Below are 20,116 nucleotides of genomic sequence, written 5' to 3'. Positions count from 1 at the left end.
TTGTATTTGTAGTGGAAAAATGTTTCCATATTAAGCCCTTTAAATCATTCTTAAGAACAATTTACTCTTGATTTACTATGCTTCTTCTGAAGAAGTAAAGTTTCTAGTGTAAGCTCACAGTTCCTCCAGGTTTTTGGTAATTGTTGCTGCTGCTAGTCTGAAGGAGCTGACTGCCGAACGTGCGGGGGAGAGATGCTCTGTGAGGTGAAAGAGAGAGTAAGCGTTTCAGGTCTCCCTTGGCAATCATTCAGGTTCAAGGATTTCTCAAACAAGCATGAAAGAATCAAAGCAACACTCTGCGTATCATTTTGATAAGAGAATAACATTATATCATTACGCAAAGGTGAAAGAAAAAGTCAATCTTTCATCCCCCTTTTACAAAACCTTATAACGCTAGTAAATATAAAGACTAGTCAAATGGATCAATTGAGTCAATCAACATTTTACATGTTTACAGACTCAGCAAGACAGAAGCATGTGGCACATATGGGAGTGGAGATTTGATTGTGAAAACATTGAGGAACTTGCAGAACCAAAGGTTAAACAACTAGAAACCACGGGGAGATCAAAAGCAGAATGCAGCGATGAGCAATGAAACCATGGAGATCAAGTAGGTAGGAGGAGTGATAATAGGCAGAGAAACCAGGTGAGAACAGTCAACACAATGCAGAGCAGCTGGAGGAGAATGCAGGGATCTGAGGGGAGGATGACTAATAGGAGAGGCTGAACGGAAACACATCGAACTATTTCAGACTTAAAAGTCAGGCTCACTTTTAAGAGTTAGTTCTGACTCAAAATTCAGAACTAATTCTGACTTAGAATCAGCAACTTAAAAGTCTAAACCAAAATGCACTGAGAATAAGACACAAGAAAGAACATAAAGTTATATATATTATTTTTTAAATATGGTATATTTACTGAATGCTATAATATTGTACATTTTTATACTGACCGACACCTTTAGCTAATAGTTGCTACTAAGCTGAAAGATGCTTTTTTTTGTTGAAAACTGAGAACACTGAGTGTTTGGTGTAAACTACCCAACACCTGTCCAAACAGCCTCAGCCTAACATCAACCTAGAATTTGGGTTGAAGAAATAACCAAGCAGTCATTGTGTGTGTAACTTTAGCTGCTTCCTCCACAGCACATACGTGTTTGTGTGGAGTGACTCATTCACGCCTGTGGTCCAAGAAGCCTCTGAAACCCACTCATATTCCGAAAACTGTCAGCTCTCACACCCAACCTCAGTATTGATACGTCAGGTTTGCATGCATACAAACTAGAACTAAAATTACTTAGTCTCTGTGATGGTGGCCCACTAAACCTGAGCTCCTCCAGCCTGAGGCTTCTGCATATTTCCTGTCGTCTGCATCAGTGACAGCCAGTCGGCTCTCCTCCGTCTCACTCTGGGAGGCCAACCTTTTAGCATTTCCAGCGATGTGCCTTGGAAATCTGTTTCCAGGGCAACTGGAGTAGCAAATACTCTCAGAGTGGCTTCTCACTGGTGTGTTCTTTGTTTATACCACACATATATATATCTGTGAGGATGCCTTGAATCATAGCACAAAAAGGGCCACAATCCAAGACATTCATAATCCGACAAATACATATTTCCATGATGGATGAAATAAAACTATTATAAATTCATTAACAAATTTTTTTTAAAAGTGTCAGTCTTTATAGAAAGGAGCTAAATATGCATGAATGAATGAATGAATGAATGAATGAATGAATGAATGAATGAATGAATGAATGAATGAATGAATGAATGAATGAATTGACTTTCTGTCAAAATCATATATCTTATATATGTTAAGTTTAAAAAGTCAATTATGAAATAACTCAAAAGGTATGTCAGATAAACTCTGATAAAACTGGCTATACGTTTAAACTAGTCAGCTTGTCTATAACCAGGTTAGCCCTGCTGACAGATAAAACACATTTACAATGCACCACAAAACTGAATTCATGAAAATTGGCAGGTCTCCTTAAAATGGCTGTGCATTTTGTTTCAATGTTCCCATTGTGTTCCACATGGAAAGCTCAAAAATGTTATTATTACTTCTCCTAAAAAGTAATATGCAACATATTGGTACTATTACAAGATCACTTTATCCTTAAATCTGCCAGAGGTATGAATAATTTTGGTCTTAACTCTGTCTGTGAGGGGTTGGGTGAGATTTTTGTGTGAATTTGCACTGAAGATCTCTTCTGTTATTGTTTTGTGACCCTTAAATTACTCCATCAAGTAAATTGTAATATTACAGAAAGAAAAGATAATTTAAATAAATACAAACAATAGTTTTGAATTATTTGCATCTACTGATGCTACCCAAAACAATTTGCCCCAAAGTAGAAACGTTATTGCCCCTTATAATAAATCATGAATTGACTATAATTGATTGTGAGTGCACATTGTGTACAGTAAGATACAAGGACATACTTTTCAGTGTTAGCATTTCTGTGTATGAAATCGTTTCTATGACGGTTTTATGTAATGTAAAATATTCTGATAATATGAATTCTTTGTTTTCATTAGTTGTAAACTGTGACAATCTAACTTAAGTTAAATGAAATACATACATCACCCGTGTACAATTAATCTATATAATCTGATTTCTACTTGTTGAATTTAATGTTAGTTTTCAATCATTTTCAAGTTTAATGACATAAACCTCGATTAATGTCAGTGTGTGGAGTGAAGATGAGAGTGGGCTCCGAAGTGAAATTCTGTGAAACCTTTTCCAATCTCTGAACACTCTAATATAGGAGTGGAAAAAAAATGCATGGTTTGTAGAAAGCACAGTCAAGGACGGAGTCAGAGCGGCCAGTCAATCCTCTGTTATAGTGAAAGCCCCTGGGAGCAATAACTCACCATTCAATCTATGCACCTTTGAAATACAAACATTGTAAGTGAAATCGACAAAATTCCCACTCACAATCAGCAAAAATTCTTATCTTTACTTTGACCTGAAAACGCGAAATATTCCCTCAGAAAGACGTTCAGCTCTGATACGCGGATGCGCGCACTGGGAGTTTCCCTTTCAAAGCAATCACACGAGGAGGGGGGAAGAAATTCAGCATTTAAAAGTGCAAGCGTCAATCACCATGACACACACGCTGGAGGCAATTTCCCATACAGTCCTGGTGATTACCTCGCTCCTTTATTAGATTTATTCGAACTCAACTCACGTTCGTCACTTTTAAATGCCTTGCGCCTGCGCGTAAAGAATCCGGGAGCTGTCCAAGTGCTGAACTGAAAGACGAAAAAGAAAAAAAGAAAGAAAAGGCGTTCCTCTCTCATTCCTTGACAGCCCCTCTCACCTGAAAACGGTTTCACTTCATAGATGCCAGCAAGCCTGGAAGCAGGTCGAAGCTTTTTTAGATCTCAATCCACCGCCCAAAGAGGAGCTGCAAGTCGACGCATCTTGGAGTTAACATAATTTCGACGGTTCTTTTATTTTTATTATTTTTATTATTATTTTCCCCACCCCAAGGACTGATGTTTCTCCACGCCTTTGCTTCGGGCAGTTTGATTTTGTGTGTTGGAGTTTTTCTGTGAAACTGAACTATGATCTTTGGCCGCTTTGAGGAATGTCTCCCGCGTTTCTGCGTGACCCGAGACAGCCCAAACGCCAACGACTTGGTCAGGAGGAGAACGGCGTTGTTCCCGTCTGGATTATGTGTTTGACTGATGTGAACCATATGGAAGAAATAGAATAGAAAAGTGAAGCACATGGGGAAACCACCGGGAATGAAACAATCCTTCTTTAAGGTTTTTGCAGCTATCTTCACATACTACCTGGAGATGAGCAACTTCAGGTAAGAAATTAGATATTTTTTTTTGTTTGTGTTTTTATTATTTTATTTTGAAGTAAAAAAAAAGGCGGTAATTATTTGAAATATTTAGAGTAATTTATTTTCTTTAACCTAATTTAGCTAAACTATTTGACGAACTAAAAATGATAAAGCATAATATAGTGTTATTTGTTTAGTTTGATTTTAAATTTTTAAATCTTTAGAATTAAATCTGACTTTTGTGTTGTTTTGTGGGGGCAATTAGAATTGCATGTAAAACTGTAATTCTTTGAGGCTTGTTTTTGTTTGGTTGAAAATGAACACTGAATGTTATCTAGGCACCTAATAGTATTAATTGCTGAGCCATCGCTGCAAAATTCTTGCTGCTTCCACCTGCATGTTTATGCATCTCTGTGGGAATCTCGTGTTATGAACAGATTAGTCCTGTTTTTGAAGGGAAATCACATCTGATAGCTTAATATACGTCTGTGTGCGTGTGTGTCTGCAACTCACACGTTTTCTGTGCGCGCCTCTGACTCCCAGGCAGCTCCTGGGCTACACCGATAAGGTTTAACACCTGCTTTCTGAGCTGCGACTTCTTTCTGATCAAGTGGTTTTTTTTTTTCTCCCTCCCGTTCACCATATGTGCTTTCCAGAGCTGTGGTCGCCAAGGAGTATGATTCCAGGTCCTCCTCCAGCATGTCTCCATCAGATTTTCTGGACTCCTTAATGGGTCGCACGTCCGGGTACGATGCACGAATTAGACCCAATTTCAAAGGTTTGTTTACAATCAAATGAGTCTCCACGCACACACACATTTCACTTCCCACATTTTGAGAACTATAAATAGCCACAGAAATGCCACTGTAAGTGTAAACACTAATCTTTTTAACCAGTGACGTACTGGATGCTATCTGTTGCCAAGGAACTGGGCTACAAGCAACTTGGAAGCAACAATCAATCACTTCAATTAACAGTAACAGGGGGGACCCTGCTTAGATTTAATCACAGTCCACACTGTGCCACTTAATGATGGTTTTCTTATCTGAAAGCTGTCTAAAATTCAATATCCACCTTTATTAAATGTGAGATCAGAATCAGGAGCTGTAAATATCCCAGCAACACAGAAATAAGACAAGTTCTCACTTCAGACAGGGATGCCACCATGACAGGCTAGACAATTGATGGTGCCCCAGTGGCTAGACTGCAGGCTATGCAGACCTCTTCTGCTGTTGTTGTTGCTTTGATGCTGAGGACACACTCAGCTTCTGTCATTAGAATGGTTTTGAGTGAGCAAAGGTTTCACTTATGGGGCTAAGGCCCACTCTTAGCTTCTGGGGTCACCTGGGAGGTTGCTTGTTACAGTCCATGGACTCCAGTAGGTAAAGCAGCTTGAAAATATAGGAAGGGGAAAAGCACAACAATCCATTGTCTATACCTCCGTTTTCTTGCAAGATCACAGGGGACTGGTGTTTATCTCCAGCAGTCATTGGGCAAGAGGTAGTGTACCATCTAGACATGTCACCAGTCCATCACAGGGTCACAATATAGTACCTCTCATTTTTCTTGGAATTTTTACGTCACAGATAAACATATAGTAGCAGATTATTGAGGTGGAACTAAAATCATACAAGCCACATAATGTGGTCCTCTTTTTTTTAAATAATTGTCTTTTAATCCAATACCACTTAATACAATTCAGTTCAACCAACTATCTATAGTAAATAGAGTCCACCTGCATACAATTTCATCTCAGCACAGATGCAGTTGTTTTGTGAAGACCTCAGAGGTTATGCAGAGAACATTTGTGAGCAACCAGCATAATGAAGAACAAGGAATATATCCGACTGCTCAGGAATTAAGCTGTAAAAGAAGTTTATAGCTGCAAGCTTTAAAAGTTACAATGGAATAGTTTAAATAAAAGCGTTTTAATATGGCTACTCAAAGGCCAGACTTGCTTCCAATAGAGAATCTCTGTCAAGACTTAAAATTTGTTGATAACACCATCCAACTGAGCCTCAGCTATTATGCTCTGAATATGGTGGAAACATGTTTAGCATTTAAAAGCACTGATCTGTTGATGGTATAACAGAACATATACGCACAGTTGCAAATGAAGTGAAAGTTGGTCTTGCCAAGTAATAACTCAGGTTAGCTAAGCACTTACTAAATGATTTCACACTTTTCAGATTTTTAATTGTTTGTTTTTCTTCTTGACTATTATCCACTATATTGTGTTTGTGTATGACATAAACTTTGAATAAAAAGCATCAATTTTTAACTGAAAAAACGTGAAAGAAAGTATGAATATTTAATTTCTGCATGCCATATATTCTTTGTCTGTTAGAGAAATCTGGCTGGCATATGTCAAGATTTCTGTGACACATATTATATTTTTAGGTAGTATTGATACATAAAACATCGACTTTGCTGATTTAACCTGGTTGTTTTAATGCTAGAAGATGAATGGAAGTGAGAGCAGGGATCTCTCTCTGTATTAAACAGATAGAGCTTCACATGTTACAGTCAGAAAACAAATAAATCCACATTAAGTGGCTGTGCTGTAAACAGTTAGTTTTTGCTCATGAACCTACTAGATGTACTTTGAAGAGTGTCGAACTGTGTTTCTAAAAAGGCTGACCTAGATTTCCATGCCGAGTTTGTTATGAGGAGCTGCTGCCAGTTACCTCTTTTTGCTGTAAAAATGTGGAAACTTGACAACAAACAGAGGCAAATATTAATACAGAGAGCCATGAAATATTGATGTGGAAAACACATGGGAAAGGCAGTAGGAAGAGCTTACAACTTCACTTATCAGCTTGGGGAGAAATATTTGCTGTGACTTGTAATGCAAGTCCTGCAAAGATATTTTAGTTTAGGGAGCTGTAGAGAAAAACTACCCTCACTATAGGAGTACATAAGATAGATTTCCTTATTCTGTTAAAAAGAAAAATGTTTATTTGATGGTTTAGAATTTAAGCATGACCTTTCACTATTAAATATATTTGATTTATTAATTTATTACAAATGAGCCTTTTGATGTGATTTGGACATTCTTGATGTTTTTTTCCTGATCATAACCATCTTATATTTACAGCACCAATGAGTACCTCAAGTATTCATTCCTCTTGCAATTTCTTTTTTATGCTATAACCACAAACTAAATACAGTTTATCTGGATGCAACATGACAGCATGTTGGAAAGAAAACTAGTTCATAGTTAAAAATTTGTTACAGATATCTAAAAAAAAAATCAAAATCTGGTGTGTATTCTTATTAAGCCCCCTTTCCTCTGATACAGATACGATGTATAACATACTCTACATTCAATTGCCTTCAGAAGTTACCTCATCAGCAAACAGAGTCCACCTGTTTGCATTTTCATCTCCACATTGTTGGACAAGCCCAACAAGTGAAGCATTATTCAGAGAAGCAGCCATGTGATCCACTGTAATTGTGGAGGAGCTGCAGAGATCCACAGCTCAGGTGGTAAATTCTGTCAACAAGGCAGCTGCTAATCATGCCCTCAGCAAATCTGGGCCTGATGGAGGACAGGCAAGAAGAAAGTCATTGTTTAAAGAAAGTCCTTAGAAGTCCCTTTGAAGTTTTTTACAAGCCAATAAAGTGGTCAAAGCAAACGTTTGGAAGAGGGTTTGCTTGTGAGATGAGACCAACACTGAACTGTGTGGCCTACATGTATAATATATGTATGCGTGATACAAAACTCTCTCTGCATACCACTTAAAAGAGGCAGTATTGTGTTTTCATGGAAACATTATTTGGACAACCATGTATCAATTTCCTTTTACTTCACAGCTATGTATTGGTCCATTACATAAAATCCCAACAAAACACATTAATGTTTGTGGTTATAATGTGGCAAAATGTGATAAGGGTGTGAATACTTCTGCAAGCCTCTGTATTATAAGAACAGCTTCTTTTTCATGTCCATGGAAACTTTGCTGATCAGATAATTCACTCCTCAGCTGACACATCACTTTGTGTGTTTGCATGTCTTTGACTCTGTGTGCATGGATCCTCTATTCAATGTGTTACCGACAAATTACCCCTAAAGGATTACCTCCATTAGACATCATTTCAAACATCATTAAGCCAATGCTAATAACCAGTCATATTGTTAAGTTTAATTTTAATTGCTCTTGCCAAACATTGAGCCCAAAAAGCAGATGTAGTTTCACATGCAACTTGCCACCACCCAGATAACATACAGAAGACTGCTTGTTGTATTGATGCATGTTTGAATACACAGCAAAGCAGCAGCCCGAAATTCACTCTCACCTCAAAGGCCCTGCATAAACATGTGTTTAAAGGCTTTGTTTCCCCCTGTCATGTCATTGTCATTCCATTTCACAGGTCCTCCTGTAAACGTTACATGCAATATTTTTATCAACAGCTTCGGCTCTGTCACAGAGACAACGATGGTGAGTTGTTTTGGATTTTATATTGATATCTTCCCTGTCCGATTTGTGAATGTGTTATTTATTCCTCAACCTGCAGGTCCACCAGTTAATGTTACCTGCAACATATTTATCAACAGCTTTGGTTCAATAGCAGAAACTACTATGGTGAGTGGCGTGTTGTGCAAAGCCCTGACCTCTTCTCTGGAATCCAGATTGAATCATTATGTTTTTGCCCAGTGCTCTTTTGTTTTTTACTGCAATTCATGCATCTTTTATGATCATCACTGACCCAATTGACGGGTTAAGTATTGATTTCTGTCCCCATGTGGCCCTTTGTAAACATGTTTGATCAGGCCTGAACTCCAACAAACTCAAACAAGTAATTTAGTCTGAGCGTAATCAATAAATAGCAGCAGGAGGTAGGGGAATTTTAAACTTTGTACTTAAGCATCCATTTGTCAAATGGGAAAAAAACATAGCATCTATGAGAACATGTAAACTAATCAAGATCAAAGGACGCATAATGAGAGATAATAACCACTTAGATAGTAAATGGAAAATGTTAATTTGTGCAGGGAGCGGAAAGACGCGCAACTGCCAGGGAATTACACAGCCTCAGACAGGCATGGCAAATACTTGGAACCGCCAATATGCTGATGAAATGTCAAACAACATAAGGGCTTTTCATCATCGTGACATATCAATTACTCTGAGCAACTGAGCTTTCTGACAGTTCATACTACTTACTGTAGTATCAGAGCTCCACTCATCCAGCTGTACTAATTCATCATTTATTTACCTTCTTTAAATGCTAATTCTGACAAGAAACCAATGAAAAAGGTCAGTTTAGGTCAAATTGTAACACTATCTGATCAAGAGAAGACATGTTAGGATGATTAAGACTCCATTGACACCTCGATGATGGATGTTCTGATGCAAAACATGTTCTTAGAGTTATGCTCACTCATCGACCTTTCCATTAATTGTTCAGTGTTGTGTTCCAATGTTGCAAAATTGTGTTTGATGAGAGGAAAATAGTGTACGTTTTGAAGCTTCACTAAATCAAAACGTGTGCTTCTTAATGTGGAAATTATCTATTTATGATTTATTTTGTTTCTTGATGATGAATGATAAATGATGATTAGTCTGTCAACTTTGCATGAATCTTATGATAATATTGAGCTTTCAGTGAAATGCTTAATCTGTTCTTTATTCTGAATAGGATTATTATGCAAAAAAAACTCTTTAAAAAAGTGATTCTTAAAAATAAGAATGATTTGGGTTCACAAGTTGGATTTATTGAGGGCTTTCTCTAAGCCATATGATAGACTGAAACATAAATACACACTCATGTTAATATCTGGTAAAATATTGCCCCTTAAACACATGCGTATTGTTGTCATCAACAAGCTTGTATAACTTTATCTGTATCTTTGAATATTTTTGAAGATTAAACTGCAGTCAGATGGACCGGATTTCTAGTAGAAATGATGAACGTAATTTATTTTGGCTGATATTGTGACACAGAATAAAGTTTTAAGCATCGTCTGCAAATTGTTAAAAAGATTGAAATTCTGGCCATTCCTCAAACATATTGCTATTCCTCTTCACAAATATCTGTTTTTTTGGGACCATCGTCTTGTTAGAATACCTTATGATGTCCGAAGTTCAACCATCTAGCTGTTCATTTAAAGTCTAGTTGAGGAATCAGGAGATCATTTTCCTCCTTTCCTATTCCATTCACTTATTCACTGAATGACAAACAAGTTTCACTGGAAGCAACCAGCCACTCATTTGACCCCAAAACATTTTATTTCCAGAACGCATCTGTTTTCTTAACGATGGTATAAAACATTTGAGCTTTTTTGATTTCAGAACACCTCAACCATTTTTCTTTTATATTTGAGTAATTTTTCAGACTTGGTTCAGCTTGGTGCATCCATATTCCTTGACATCTCCAACTTACAAACAGCTTCCAAAAAAAATTTCCAAATTTTCCTTCATAATTAAGCTATCACTTCTAGAGATTTTCCATTTGTTATTTTTATTGGATTAACCAGTATTTTTTATTGCACTAATGAGAAAATATCTGCGACTTCCAATTGTGCTCACTAACTAAATAAATATTTTGGTGAATATACATATACTGTATATATATATATATATATATATATATATATATATATATATATATATATATATATATATATATATTTAAATATTTAACCTGGGTAGATTAAAGAAAATGACTTGTAAAACTAAACTTGTGAACCCAAACATTGTTTTTCAAAAATGATTCCACCCTGGAAAATGATCCAAATAAATAATTTTCTATGATAGGATGTAAACTTTCAAACAATATATTGATCTGTGTTTTGAGTATCTGCACATTTTAAATTAAGATCAACAATTTGTGATGTAAATGTGGACAGAGTGTGTTAATGTGCATATTACATAGTTTAAGTGATACATAATCTTTGGTATGATTTCCTGCTTTCCTGATAAATTACCTTATTTATCAGTGATAGAAACATATTTTCATGTATCTGACCATTTAATCACTGTAACTATTATTATGTTATCATTATTATAATTTTTCTAGATGAAAAAGAGCCACATTAAAACAAGATAATGTGCGACTGGTATTTTCATCGTCAGCATGCATTTCTCTCAGCCCCAAATCGCTCCGCAGCAAATATGCAAAGCTGCTTGTGGTCTCTGCAGGATTACAGAGTGAACATCTTCCTGCGGCAGAAGTGGAATGACCCACGGCTGGCGTATAGTAAATACCCAGACTCCTCGCTCGACCTGGACCCTTCCATGCTGGACTCCATATGGAAGCCAGATCTTTTCTTTGCCAATGAGAAGGGGGCTAACTTCCACGACGTCACCACGGACAACAAGCTGCTGCGCATCTTTAAGGATGGAAATGTGCTTTACAGTATCAGGTGAAGTGGAGCAATTTTAAATATCAGAACTGTAAAAAGTACTCTGCATTGCTTTACAAATGTACACATACATGTAGACTTTTCATATTTCGCTGTGTTTACGCTTCAATGAGTTTTATTTGGATTTTATGTGATAAATCAAAAAAAGACTTGAGACTGGGGAACAGCCCAGTCAAAATCCAAATAATGTGTAGCAAGACATAAACACTGATGTTCACAGACTCTATCAACTTTGAAAGGCTGGAGTTATTTTGCAAAGGAAGATGTTTCTGAATGTACATAGCTGGTAACGATCCAAACTTGCAAGTTTAACTGATCTGAAAGCTGGGTGTAGAGAGGGAGTCTAAATGTAAATACACAAAATGAATTTTTGATTTTTATTTATGAAAAGATAGAAGTCATTATACATGCTCCTTCCAATGCACATTTATAATGTACTTAATGTGGGCAATCATAATCCAAAAATACCAACGAAATGCATTGAAGTCTGTGGTTTGAATGTAACAAAATGTGGAGAAGTTTAACAAATATGAAAACCTGCAAGCCACATGAAGCCCCCTCCACCTTAAAACAGAATCTAGTGAGTTAAAGTACATAGCTGTTTTACTTGGACATTATTACAGATTTCTGTGTATTTCAACCTACTATTCCCAAGAGTTGATCAACTGTTAGCAGTTACAACTAATTTAAGTTTTAGTTGGAGTTTCAGAGTTCTGAGCAAAACAATGAACGATCCAAACCTTTATAAGCCAAAACCTCCATACGTTTCACCAGAAGACATTCAGTTATTGCTTTTCTTAAATGTCCTCAGACTTCAAAGACTCTAGATGTAAAGCATATCATTTTAAATTGATCTTATCTGTTATGTTCACTTCTTTGAAATACTCTAATATGTTGAACATCAGTCGATTTCTAAGGCAAGACAGTCTGTTTTTATTCATATTATTCTTTCATTGAAAAGAGCTCAGATTGAAAAAGGCAAGTTCCTCTCAGGGGCTTTGAATGAAAATCTAAAAGAAAATAAATGATTTTTTTTTCTTTATTTTTGCCTTTATTCACAGAATAGCTTAGAGACTACACTGTGTGTGACATTTAAAGGGTCTCTCGGCTTTAACTGTAAACATAGTCCAGGTACAAGACTTGAAAACAGGTTACCTCTTATTTCAATACAACCTCTGCCACGTGCACCATTCAATTTCTTTCAGCAGAGATGCAATCTAACATAGATCAATTTTGAGTCAATTTGGAGAGCAGCTCAGGGCTGAGTGGTGCACAGGTGCAGCGGTAGAGTAGGTGAATGAGAGAAATGAAAGGTGGTTAACCACACTCTTCAGTCGGGGGGGAGAAATGACAGAGTGGGCAGACTGCCGACCACAATGCATCACTGAAACAATAAGTTGCAGTAATGAAAGTGTGATGGGAACCCGTTGAAGGGAATCCTATGAGATACAACGGAGGTTCTCACCGGACCCAATACAGAGATTGCAAAAAAATGTACGGACAGTAATGTGATTCTTCAATCTATTGTCAAATCATGTGTTGGGGCCCTAGTTCAAGATTTCATAAACACATTCGGCCAGACCCGCCTTGTTATATAATATGTCCTTCTCTTATACAACAGGTTGACTCTCATTCTGTCCTGTCCGATGGATCTGAAGAACTTTCCGATGGATGTTCAAACTTGTACGATGCAGCTGGAAAGTTGTGAGTATTTTATGCTTTTCTTATGTTATTTTCTGGACTCTTCTGATGGAAAATCTGCTCTTTATCTAAACTCCTCCCATCATTTATTACCTTCAGTTGGCTACACCATGAATGACCTGATTTTTGAGTGGCTGGAGAACGGCGCGGTGCAGGTGTCAGAGGGACTCACCCTGCCTCAGTTCATTATGAAGGACGAGAAAGAGCTGGGCTACTGCACTAAGCATTACAACACTGGTCAGAAAACATTTTAAGTTTTTAATTTTAAAACATTTTTTAACTAAACACACCCTGTCTAATTAACCTAACCTCTCTGAATTGCATTTGTCTAATTGAATTACATTTGTTCCCATGCTGCAGGTAAATTCACCTGCATCGAAGTTAAATTTCACCTGGAAAGACAGATGGGCTACTACCTGATCCAGATGTACATTCCTTCACTTCTCATTGTCATCCTCTCATGGGTGTCGTTTTGGATAAATATGGATGCTGCTCCTGCAAGAGTGGCATTGGGCATCACCACTGTGCTTACGATGACCACTCAAAGCTCTGGCTCGCGAGCTTCTCTTCCAAAGGTACAATTACATTTTTCTCTCTGACCATCTCAAGTAACATGCAGCATGGCAGATCTTATATTTTAGTGCAAAATGTCATTCAGAGGTATATAAAGGTTTCCAGTAGAACATGTAGCTGTAGTACACCATCTTGCTTTCATACTCCTGAAACGCCTTTCCCTGTATTTAGATCCATTCATCTCAAGAAAAGCATCCCCATAACATGCTACTGCCATCACTATGTTTTATGGTTGGGATAATGTGTTCACGTTAATGGACAGTGCTTATTTTTCGCCACATTTAAGGCCAAAGGGTTGCGTTTTGATGTCTTTTGACTAGAGCACATTCTACTTGCTTGCTGTTCTTCCTACGTGGCTTGTGGCAGTTGCTTTCTTTTTACCACTTCTCCATGAAAGCCAGTTTTGTGCAGTTCACAAGTGGTAGTTGTTTATGAACTGATTTCTAACCCCCACCCTTGCCCCTCTGAGGTTCTTTGCAGCTCTTCCAGAGTTGGCCTCTTGATTGCTTGTCTGATTAACACTCTCATTGTCTGACTTGTCAATAGAAGAAGCCGAATACATACTCTCGTGGAAATATTTTAACACATCATGAAATAATGGTTGTCTAAAAGAAGGGAGAACAAAAATTGAAGAAATGAAAGTCTAATTTGCTTAGAAATAATAATTGTAATTAATAAAATAATAATTATTGATGTTTTGATCACTGAAAAGTCAAAGTAATGTGACAGTCATGGTCGTGATAAGCGTATGGAAACCTTTCCATGGTGTTTATGTCAGATCACTGAATTTTACCAATCAAGCAATACTGATGTTTTATGAGTGTTCTATTTTTACAAAAAATATCTAAGTAAAAAAACACATTTTAAGTACCTTTCAAAACAAACCTCATAAAAGGCTTCAACAAAAAAAAGCATGGAGTTGCTGCATGTGAACTTAAGCATGTAATGGATAGATCAATTGCACTCACCATATTTGTCTTTATTTTAAGTGAATGTTGATGGCACTCAAAACTATGGCAGCAATGTTTCAGAAGAGAAGCTCTCACTAAACTCAACCACAAACACAAATCAAATATCAATGACGATATAAAATAACTAATAAATGCATATTCTATTAAAATGACACGGCTGTCTTTAATCAGAAACAAGACTATAATGATTGTACTCCTCATTCAATGTACCCTGAAGTCAACATCACAATTGGTTTTGCATGATTGTCACAGAGACCATGTATGCATTACAAACAGCAGAGCAACACTGCAAACGCCTATTTTCAATTATGGAAAGCAGGCACACACTCACTGTGAAGAGTCCTCCAGCACAATGAGTTGGATCTCAACGATCAATCAATCTCATTATTATCAAAGGCTACAGTCAGCGTCATGAAAGACATAAAAAACACAGACATGCTGATAAATATTTCAAGAGGAGCTTTTGAGAGCTTTGACTCATGGAAACAATAACTCAGTGTGCCTTTAAGGGTCCTCGGATTTCTGAGTTGCTTTCTGAACAATCCATTCAGTGTGATGAACAGCAGAGATCTCAGGGATGGGAAGGAAAAACTACAAACTCCACGCTTAACTTTCCAAAAATTACAGCTCAAAACCAGCATTAAAGGTACAACTGATTATGTTTCTATTGTTATGTGCCAGTCTAACACTGACATTAACAGCAACCAAGCAACTCTTCCAAGCAAACACCTGAGAGATTTACCCTTAATTACATTTATTTGAATGACACATTTAGCTAACAAAATGTGTAATAAACTTTGCAGTGCATCAAGTCAATAAATAAAGGAAACTCTGATTTAAGTGTCATAGCTGGATTACAGCTTGAAGTGAAATCAAAAATTCATGCTGCATTTGATTTGTGAGTTGATGCTGTCACCTTATTGGGTCTAACAAAGAAAATCTGTTTTGTCTCTCAGGTCTCGTACGTGAAAGCCATTGATATCTGGATGGCTGTGTGTCTGCTCTTTGTATTTGCTGCATTGCTAGAATATGCTGGGGTTAATTTTGTCTCCAGGCAACAGAAAGAGTTCCTCCGCCTGAGGCGAAGACAAAGAAGGAATCACAAGGTAAGGTTTCAAAGATTTCACAAGGCTGCTGTTTGCATAGGACACTTTTAGTGCACACCAGTGCGACTTTGTGGCTCCGTTTTCTTTTCCATCTACATACCAAAATCGCCTTCAAAAAGTAAGAAAAAGTATTTCGAAAGCAGGTGCAACACGACTTCATGGATGTATGTACATCTGAAAGAGCGGGCCAACCCCATTTAAGCTACGAAAAGAAGAGGTCTATGTAGCAAAAAAAGGCACAAATTTACCGGACATTATACCAACAATCAGGTTAATACCCTGGCTCTACATGGCCCAAAGACGTGACTTATGTGCAGATCTTAATCAGACCTTTTGAATAAATCACAAAAGCACCTTGTTGTTTATTTTAAAAACATAATCCTTGAATAAGGCTACACATTTGTTGGTCTAATTAATGGTTTATCTGACAGCCTGTCACTCTATTCAGAAGTTTGTAACTTAAGATAGCAGTTTTAGCTTTAGTTCAGTTAGCACAAACACCTTTAGATTTGGCATCGTTCTTTATTTGGCTTTTTCTGTAAAATCTTTCATATTATTGATTTTTCCAAAGATCCAGAGTTTTGTAGATATAGAGTTTTTCACCTGAGAATATTTTTAGAATTCTGTGACACAAAGTATATTAGTAATTATTTATTTGCTTTAATACATCGTGAGTAAATTGTGTTTGAAATTGTGTCTTTCTTTATGAAGTAAATAAAAAGCGATTTGCAAGGTTTGGTAAAGGTTGAGCAATAGGGGGCACCCATAACAGGAAATAAATATAAGCAAAAGCAACATCAAACTTTTTGAGTTAAAAAGTTGGAAACTTCTAAGCCTTAGATATTTTAAAGAGCTTACTGCAAAATAAACTTAAACTGACTTTATGATTAATTTAGCTAAGAACAATTTAAACACTTAGTGGTACTCCTATACCAGAGAGCATATGACATTCAGCCCAAGATAGTTAGGCATAGCATAAATAAGGGAAAAGGGAGAGTTATGTCAAAGTTTACTTTGCTGTAATGCAGCAGCACTGGGAACTCTATACCTTTCTATACCCTTATGCCACATTCAAAACTTGATAAGTAAGTGATAAATTAAAATCAGTGTCTTTACTGTGAGTGTGTCTAGTTCACACAGCTGTTCAAATATTAATCAAATGACATAAAACTTTTAATTTCTCTATGAAAGAAGGTTGTGTTTACCGAAAACATTATAGTAAACATTGAGCATATGCAATTACTAGAAAGCTGCTGACATGCCCTTCAGCCTCCATTCTGCGCTTTAGTACAACTGTAGAAAGTTGCAGGTAAATGTGAAATGGAAGATGCGTTGCACTATTATTGTTTGGTTGAAATTAAGATTCAACCCCTGCAGCAGTCATACTATTGCTTTTTCATTAAAGTGCATCTGGTTATCCTGTGAATTCTAATTAATTTAGAAGAGTTTGTAATATCTAGTGATTAACATTCATGTATAATCACTGTATTACAGAAATGCATGCCTCTGGCCACTGAAACGCAAACATGACACTTGAGCCGTACATACAGTTATCATTCACATATTGACTTGTTTTTCAGGAGGATGAAGGCCGCTTTAATTTAACTGGGTACAACATGAGTCAGTGCATGCCAACAAAGGATGGGTCGGCTGTTAAGAATGCAGTTCCTGCCACGAACCCCCAGCCTTCAACTCCAAAGGACATAGATGCTATGAGGAAAAAGTTTGTGGACAGAGCCAAGCGAATAGACACAATCTCCAGGGCGGCCTTCCCGCTGGCTTTTCTGATCTTCAACGTCTTCTACTGGATCACATACAAGATCATCCGACATGAAGACGTTCACAAACAGTAATGACTTGACCCTCTGCTGATAACGTTTTATCTTTCCATTTCTCAAATTGAGAAATGCTCGGGAAACTGTGTGCCGAGAGGCACCATGGAGTCAATGGAGATGCTTTTTCAGGGATAATGTACAATGTTCATGCGTTATAAAGATCAAATGCTATTGTATCTGGTGAGGTGAAGGTTCTTGAGAAAAAGATGCTTTGTTTGTTCTTGTACTGCTGTGTAATATCTGATGAAGACTTAGTATGCTGCTGGAGAAGATGGACCAAAACCCCCTTGAATCACCCAGCCCTGGCATCTCTACAACAAAGGAAACATTCCACAGGTTTGTGACTGTAGCTAGCTTAGATCTTCAAAGACTTTTTTGATGCAAAATTTCTTATCGAGGATGTTCAAACTGTTTTATAGTGTAGTATTGTTTTTGGCACTTCTTCCTCTATGTCTAAAATAAGTTCTAAGCAAGCAGAGCATGTATAGATGTATTAAATATTAAGGAGCTGCACATGTCTCAGGTACGGCTGTGAAGGAAGGAGATGGAAATCTGGGAAAGGAGTCTGGAGATTCCATTTTTATGAAATACCTGAAGCCTTAGATATTTGATTTGGTTTGGATGAAGTGCTATGCTCTTGTATTTTTTCACGCTTCTATCTAACAAGTATTCACGGATAACTGATGTCACACAAAGTTGTGAATTTTGTTCACGTGTTTTTAATTTCTGCCTCCCATTTTTGAAGTGATTTATTAACTAAGCTGTCACAGGCTGATTTTTAAACAAATGTATAACTGAGCAAACAAACTCTGATTGTACATTATTCTGTGTTGTCATATGCATATTTATTTATACCCCAGGTAATTACTCCAGGTATATTTCGTACTCTGTTTTGTAGATTTAGCTAAATGAAATATTTATTGTAACGACTCAAAGGTTATGTTTATAAAATTGATATCTTTGTGTAAACCTATTCAGCTTCCACTGCAGACTATTTCCTTCACTTTGAGTATTCATGGATGCAATCAGCAGTGAAGAACAAGTCTTCATTCAACATTCATAGTACAGAGCAGCTAATGGTAATTGCACTCCTGGGAAATATCTTTTCTTAAATGCTATTCATGAAGAAAGATTATTTACTGGCTTGTATATCAATAAAACTGACTGTGCATCATGTTTACCTTATCCTCTCCTGAAATCTATAAGAAAGTAGTAGGGTAGTTCAAAATTTTGAACGTGAAGTTCTGTTAAATGTGGCCAGTTGGTAGCACTGTTGGCTTGTAGCAAGAAGGTTTGAATCCGGACCTGGGGTCTTTCTGCATGGAGTTTTGGAAGCTCATGCGTGCATGGGTTCTCTCTGGGTACTCCAGCTTTCTATCACAGTCTAAAAAGATTATTTTTAGGTCAATTGCCCTTAAGTATGAATGTGGGTATGCATGGTTGTTTTTGCTGTGTGTCTCTGTTTTGCCCTACGATGGACTGGTGACATGTCCAGGATGGGTGTACACTACTTCTCGCCCAATGAGAGCTGGAGATAGCCGCTGGTGCTACACTCTCTCTCTTTTGATTTTAGTTAAAATACCAGCTTGGACAAGTCAACATATTAGCACTCAAAGTGGATCAAAGTGACCCTGATAGTAGTTGCTATTTATTGCAGACATAGACCATATTTTCTTACAGAAGACTATTACAAGAATATAGAAAATCACTTTAAATCAACAGTTGGCAAAGTGCGTGCAGAAAGTACAATTTGATGTAGTGTTGATATTAAATGTCCATCAATAGATTTTCCCATTTTGTACTCAAAAAGTCAATTACAAAGCAATCAAAAATGAAAAAGTACAAAATATCAAAGCAAAAATCGCCAACATACTCAGAGAATGTACAGTCAGTGGGAGAAATAATTATTTGATCCCCTAATGAATCTGTAAGTTCCTTACAATTAAATTAACAGTCTATTTATAAAGGAAGATCAGTAGAGATGCACTGCCTCCTATCCTAGTCCATTTCAGTGTAAATAATTGCCCAAAGCAAACAGCAAACACTCACTTAAAAATGTTAACATAAACGGCCATATGTTTAGACTGGAGTTGTTTTAAGATGGTAGAACTTTAGTCTGTTGTTTCTGGCCTCCAGGGCCAAATGAAAATGCTGGGAGATTTATATGGCATGTGAATTATTAACTACTAAACTTAACTCAACTTTAAAATTTATGAACAAGTTTTATCATTGTTAATGTTTGATCATAAAGGCAAGATAGAGAATCATATCATGGAATATGGTAAACGCTTTCCTCTCCTCTCCGGGCCAATAAGACAGGGTGATGACATGAGTGATGGATCACTGGGTGGCCTTGGGTGACGAAGATGTGATCTGACAGTGGGTTTCCAAAGAATGTGTGACGATAATGGACTTCACACTGTAGTTTAAAGATTCTGTCACTTTGTGTTTGACTACTGCCTGACTGGCAAATCGAGAAAAGAAAACAATGGAGAAATGCCCTCAATGATTCATATTACCCATACCATGTGTTCAGAAAAGGCGTTTGCTCGATCTGAAGGGTGTGAAATAATTCAACTTAGACTCATAAATGTGGTAAATTACTAAACAAAGAGTAAATATGCATCATGTTTTACTTAATTTTTGGGGTAAACATCAGAAAACAATCATAAAGATAGTGATTCCTTATTTTATTTACAGTGTCTTGCAAAAGTAGTAACACGCCTCAAATTGTTTTACATTTCGTCTCATTGTAGGACAAG

The 20,116-nt window shown here is 37.0% G+C and overlaps 1 protein-coding gene across 7 annotated transcripts; it reads left to right on the top strand.

Annotated features, from left to right (window-relative positions):
• Positions 1 to 3,075: 3,075 nt before the first annotated feature.
• On the top strand, positions 3,076 to 18,530 carry glra2 (glycine receptor alpha 2). 7 transcript variants are annotated; one of them, XM_023337459.1, is made up of 9 exons: positions 3,078 to 3,823; positions 4,456 to 4,577; positions 8,174 to 8,385; positions 10,945 to 11,168; positions 12,790 to 12,872; positions 12,969 to 13,106; positions 13,230 to 13,444; positions 15,370 to 15,519; positions 17,100 to 18,530. In XM_023337459.1, the coding sequence occupies exons 1-9, from the start codon at positions 3,738 to 3,740 to the stop codon at positions 17,370 to 17,372; spliced, it is 1,503 nt and encodes a 500-aa protein (XP_023193227.1). In that variant the 5' UTR covers positions 3,078 to 3,737; the 3' UTR covers positions 17,373 to 18,530. The 7 variants fall into 7 exon arrangements, with proteins under 7 accessions (XP_023193228.1, XP_023193227.1, XP_005799380.1 ...); XM_005799323.2 differs by having other exon boundaries at positions 3,079 to 3,823; positions 8,174 to 8,241; XM_005799322.2 differs by having other exon boundaries at positions 3,080 to 3,823; positions 8,318 to 8,385.
• The last annotated feature ends 1,586 nt before the right edge of the window (positions 18,531 to 20,116 follow it).

This window comes from Xiphophorus maculatus, chromosome 7 (genome assembly GCF_002775205.1).
Source record: "Xiphophorus maculatus strain JP 163 A chromosome 7, X_maculatus-5.0-male, whole genome shotgun sequence".
In the NCBI taxonomy this organism is placed as follows: domain Eukaryota; kingdom Metazoa; phylum Chordata; class Actinopteri; order Cyprinodontiformes; family Poeciliidae; genus Xiphophorus; species Xiphophorus maculatus.
This window is presented reverse-complemented; position numbering and strand designations above follow the sequence as displayed.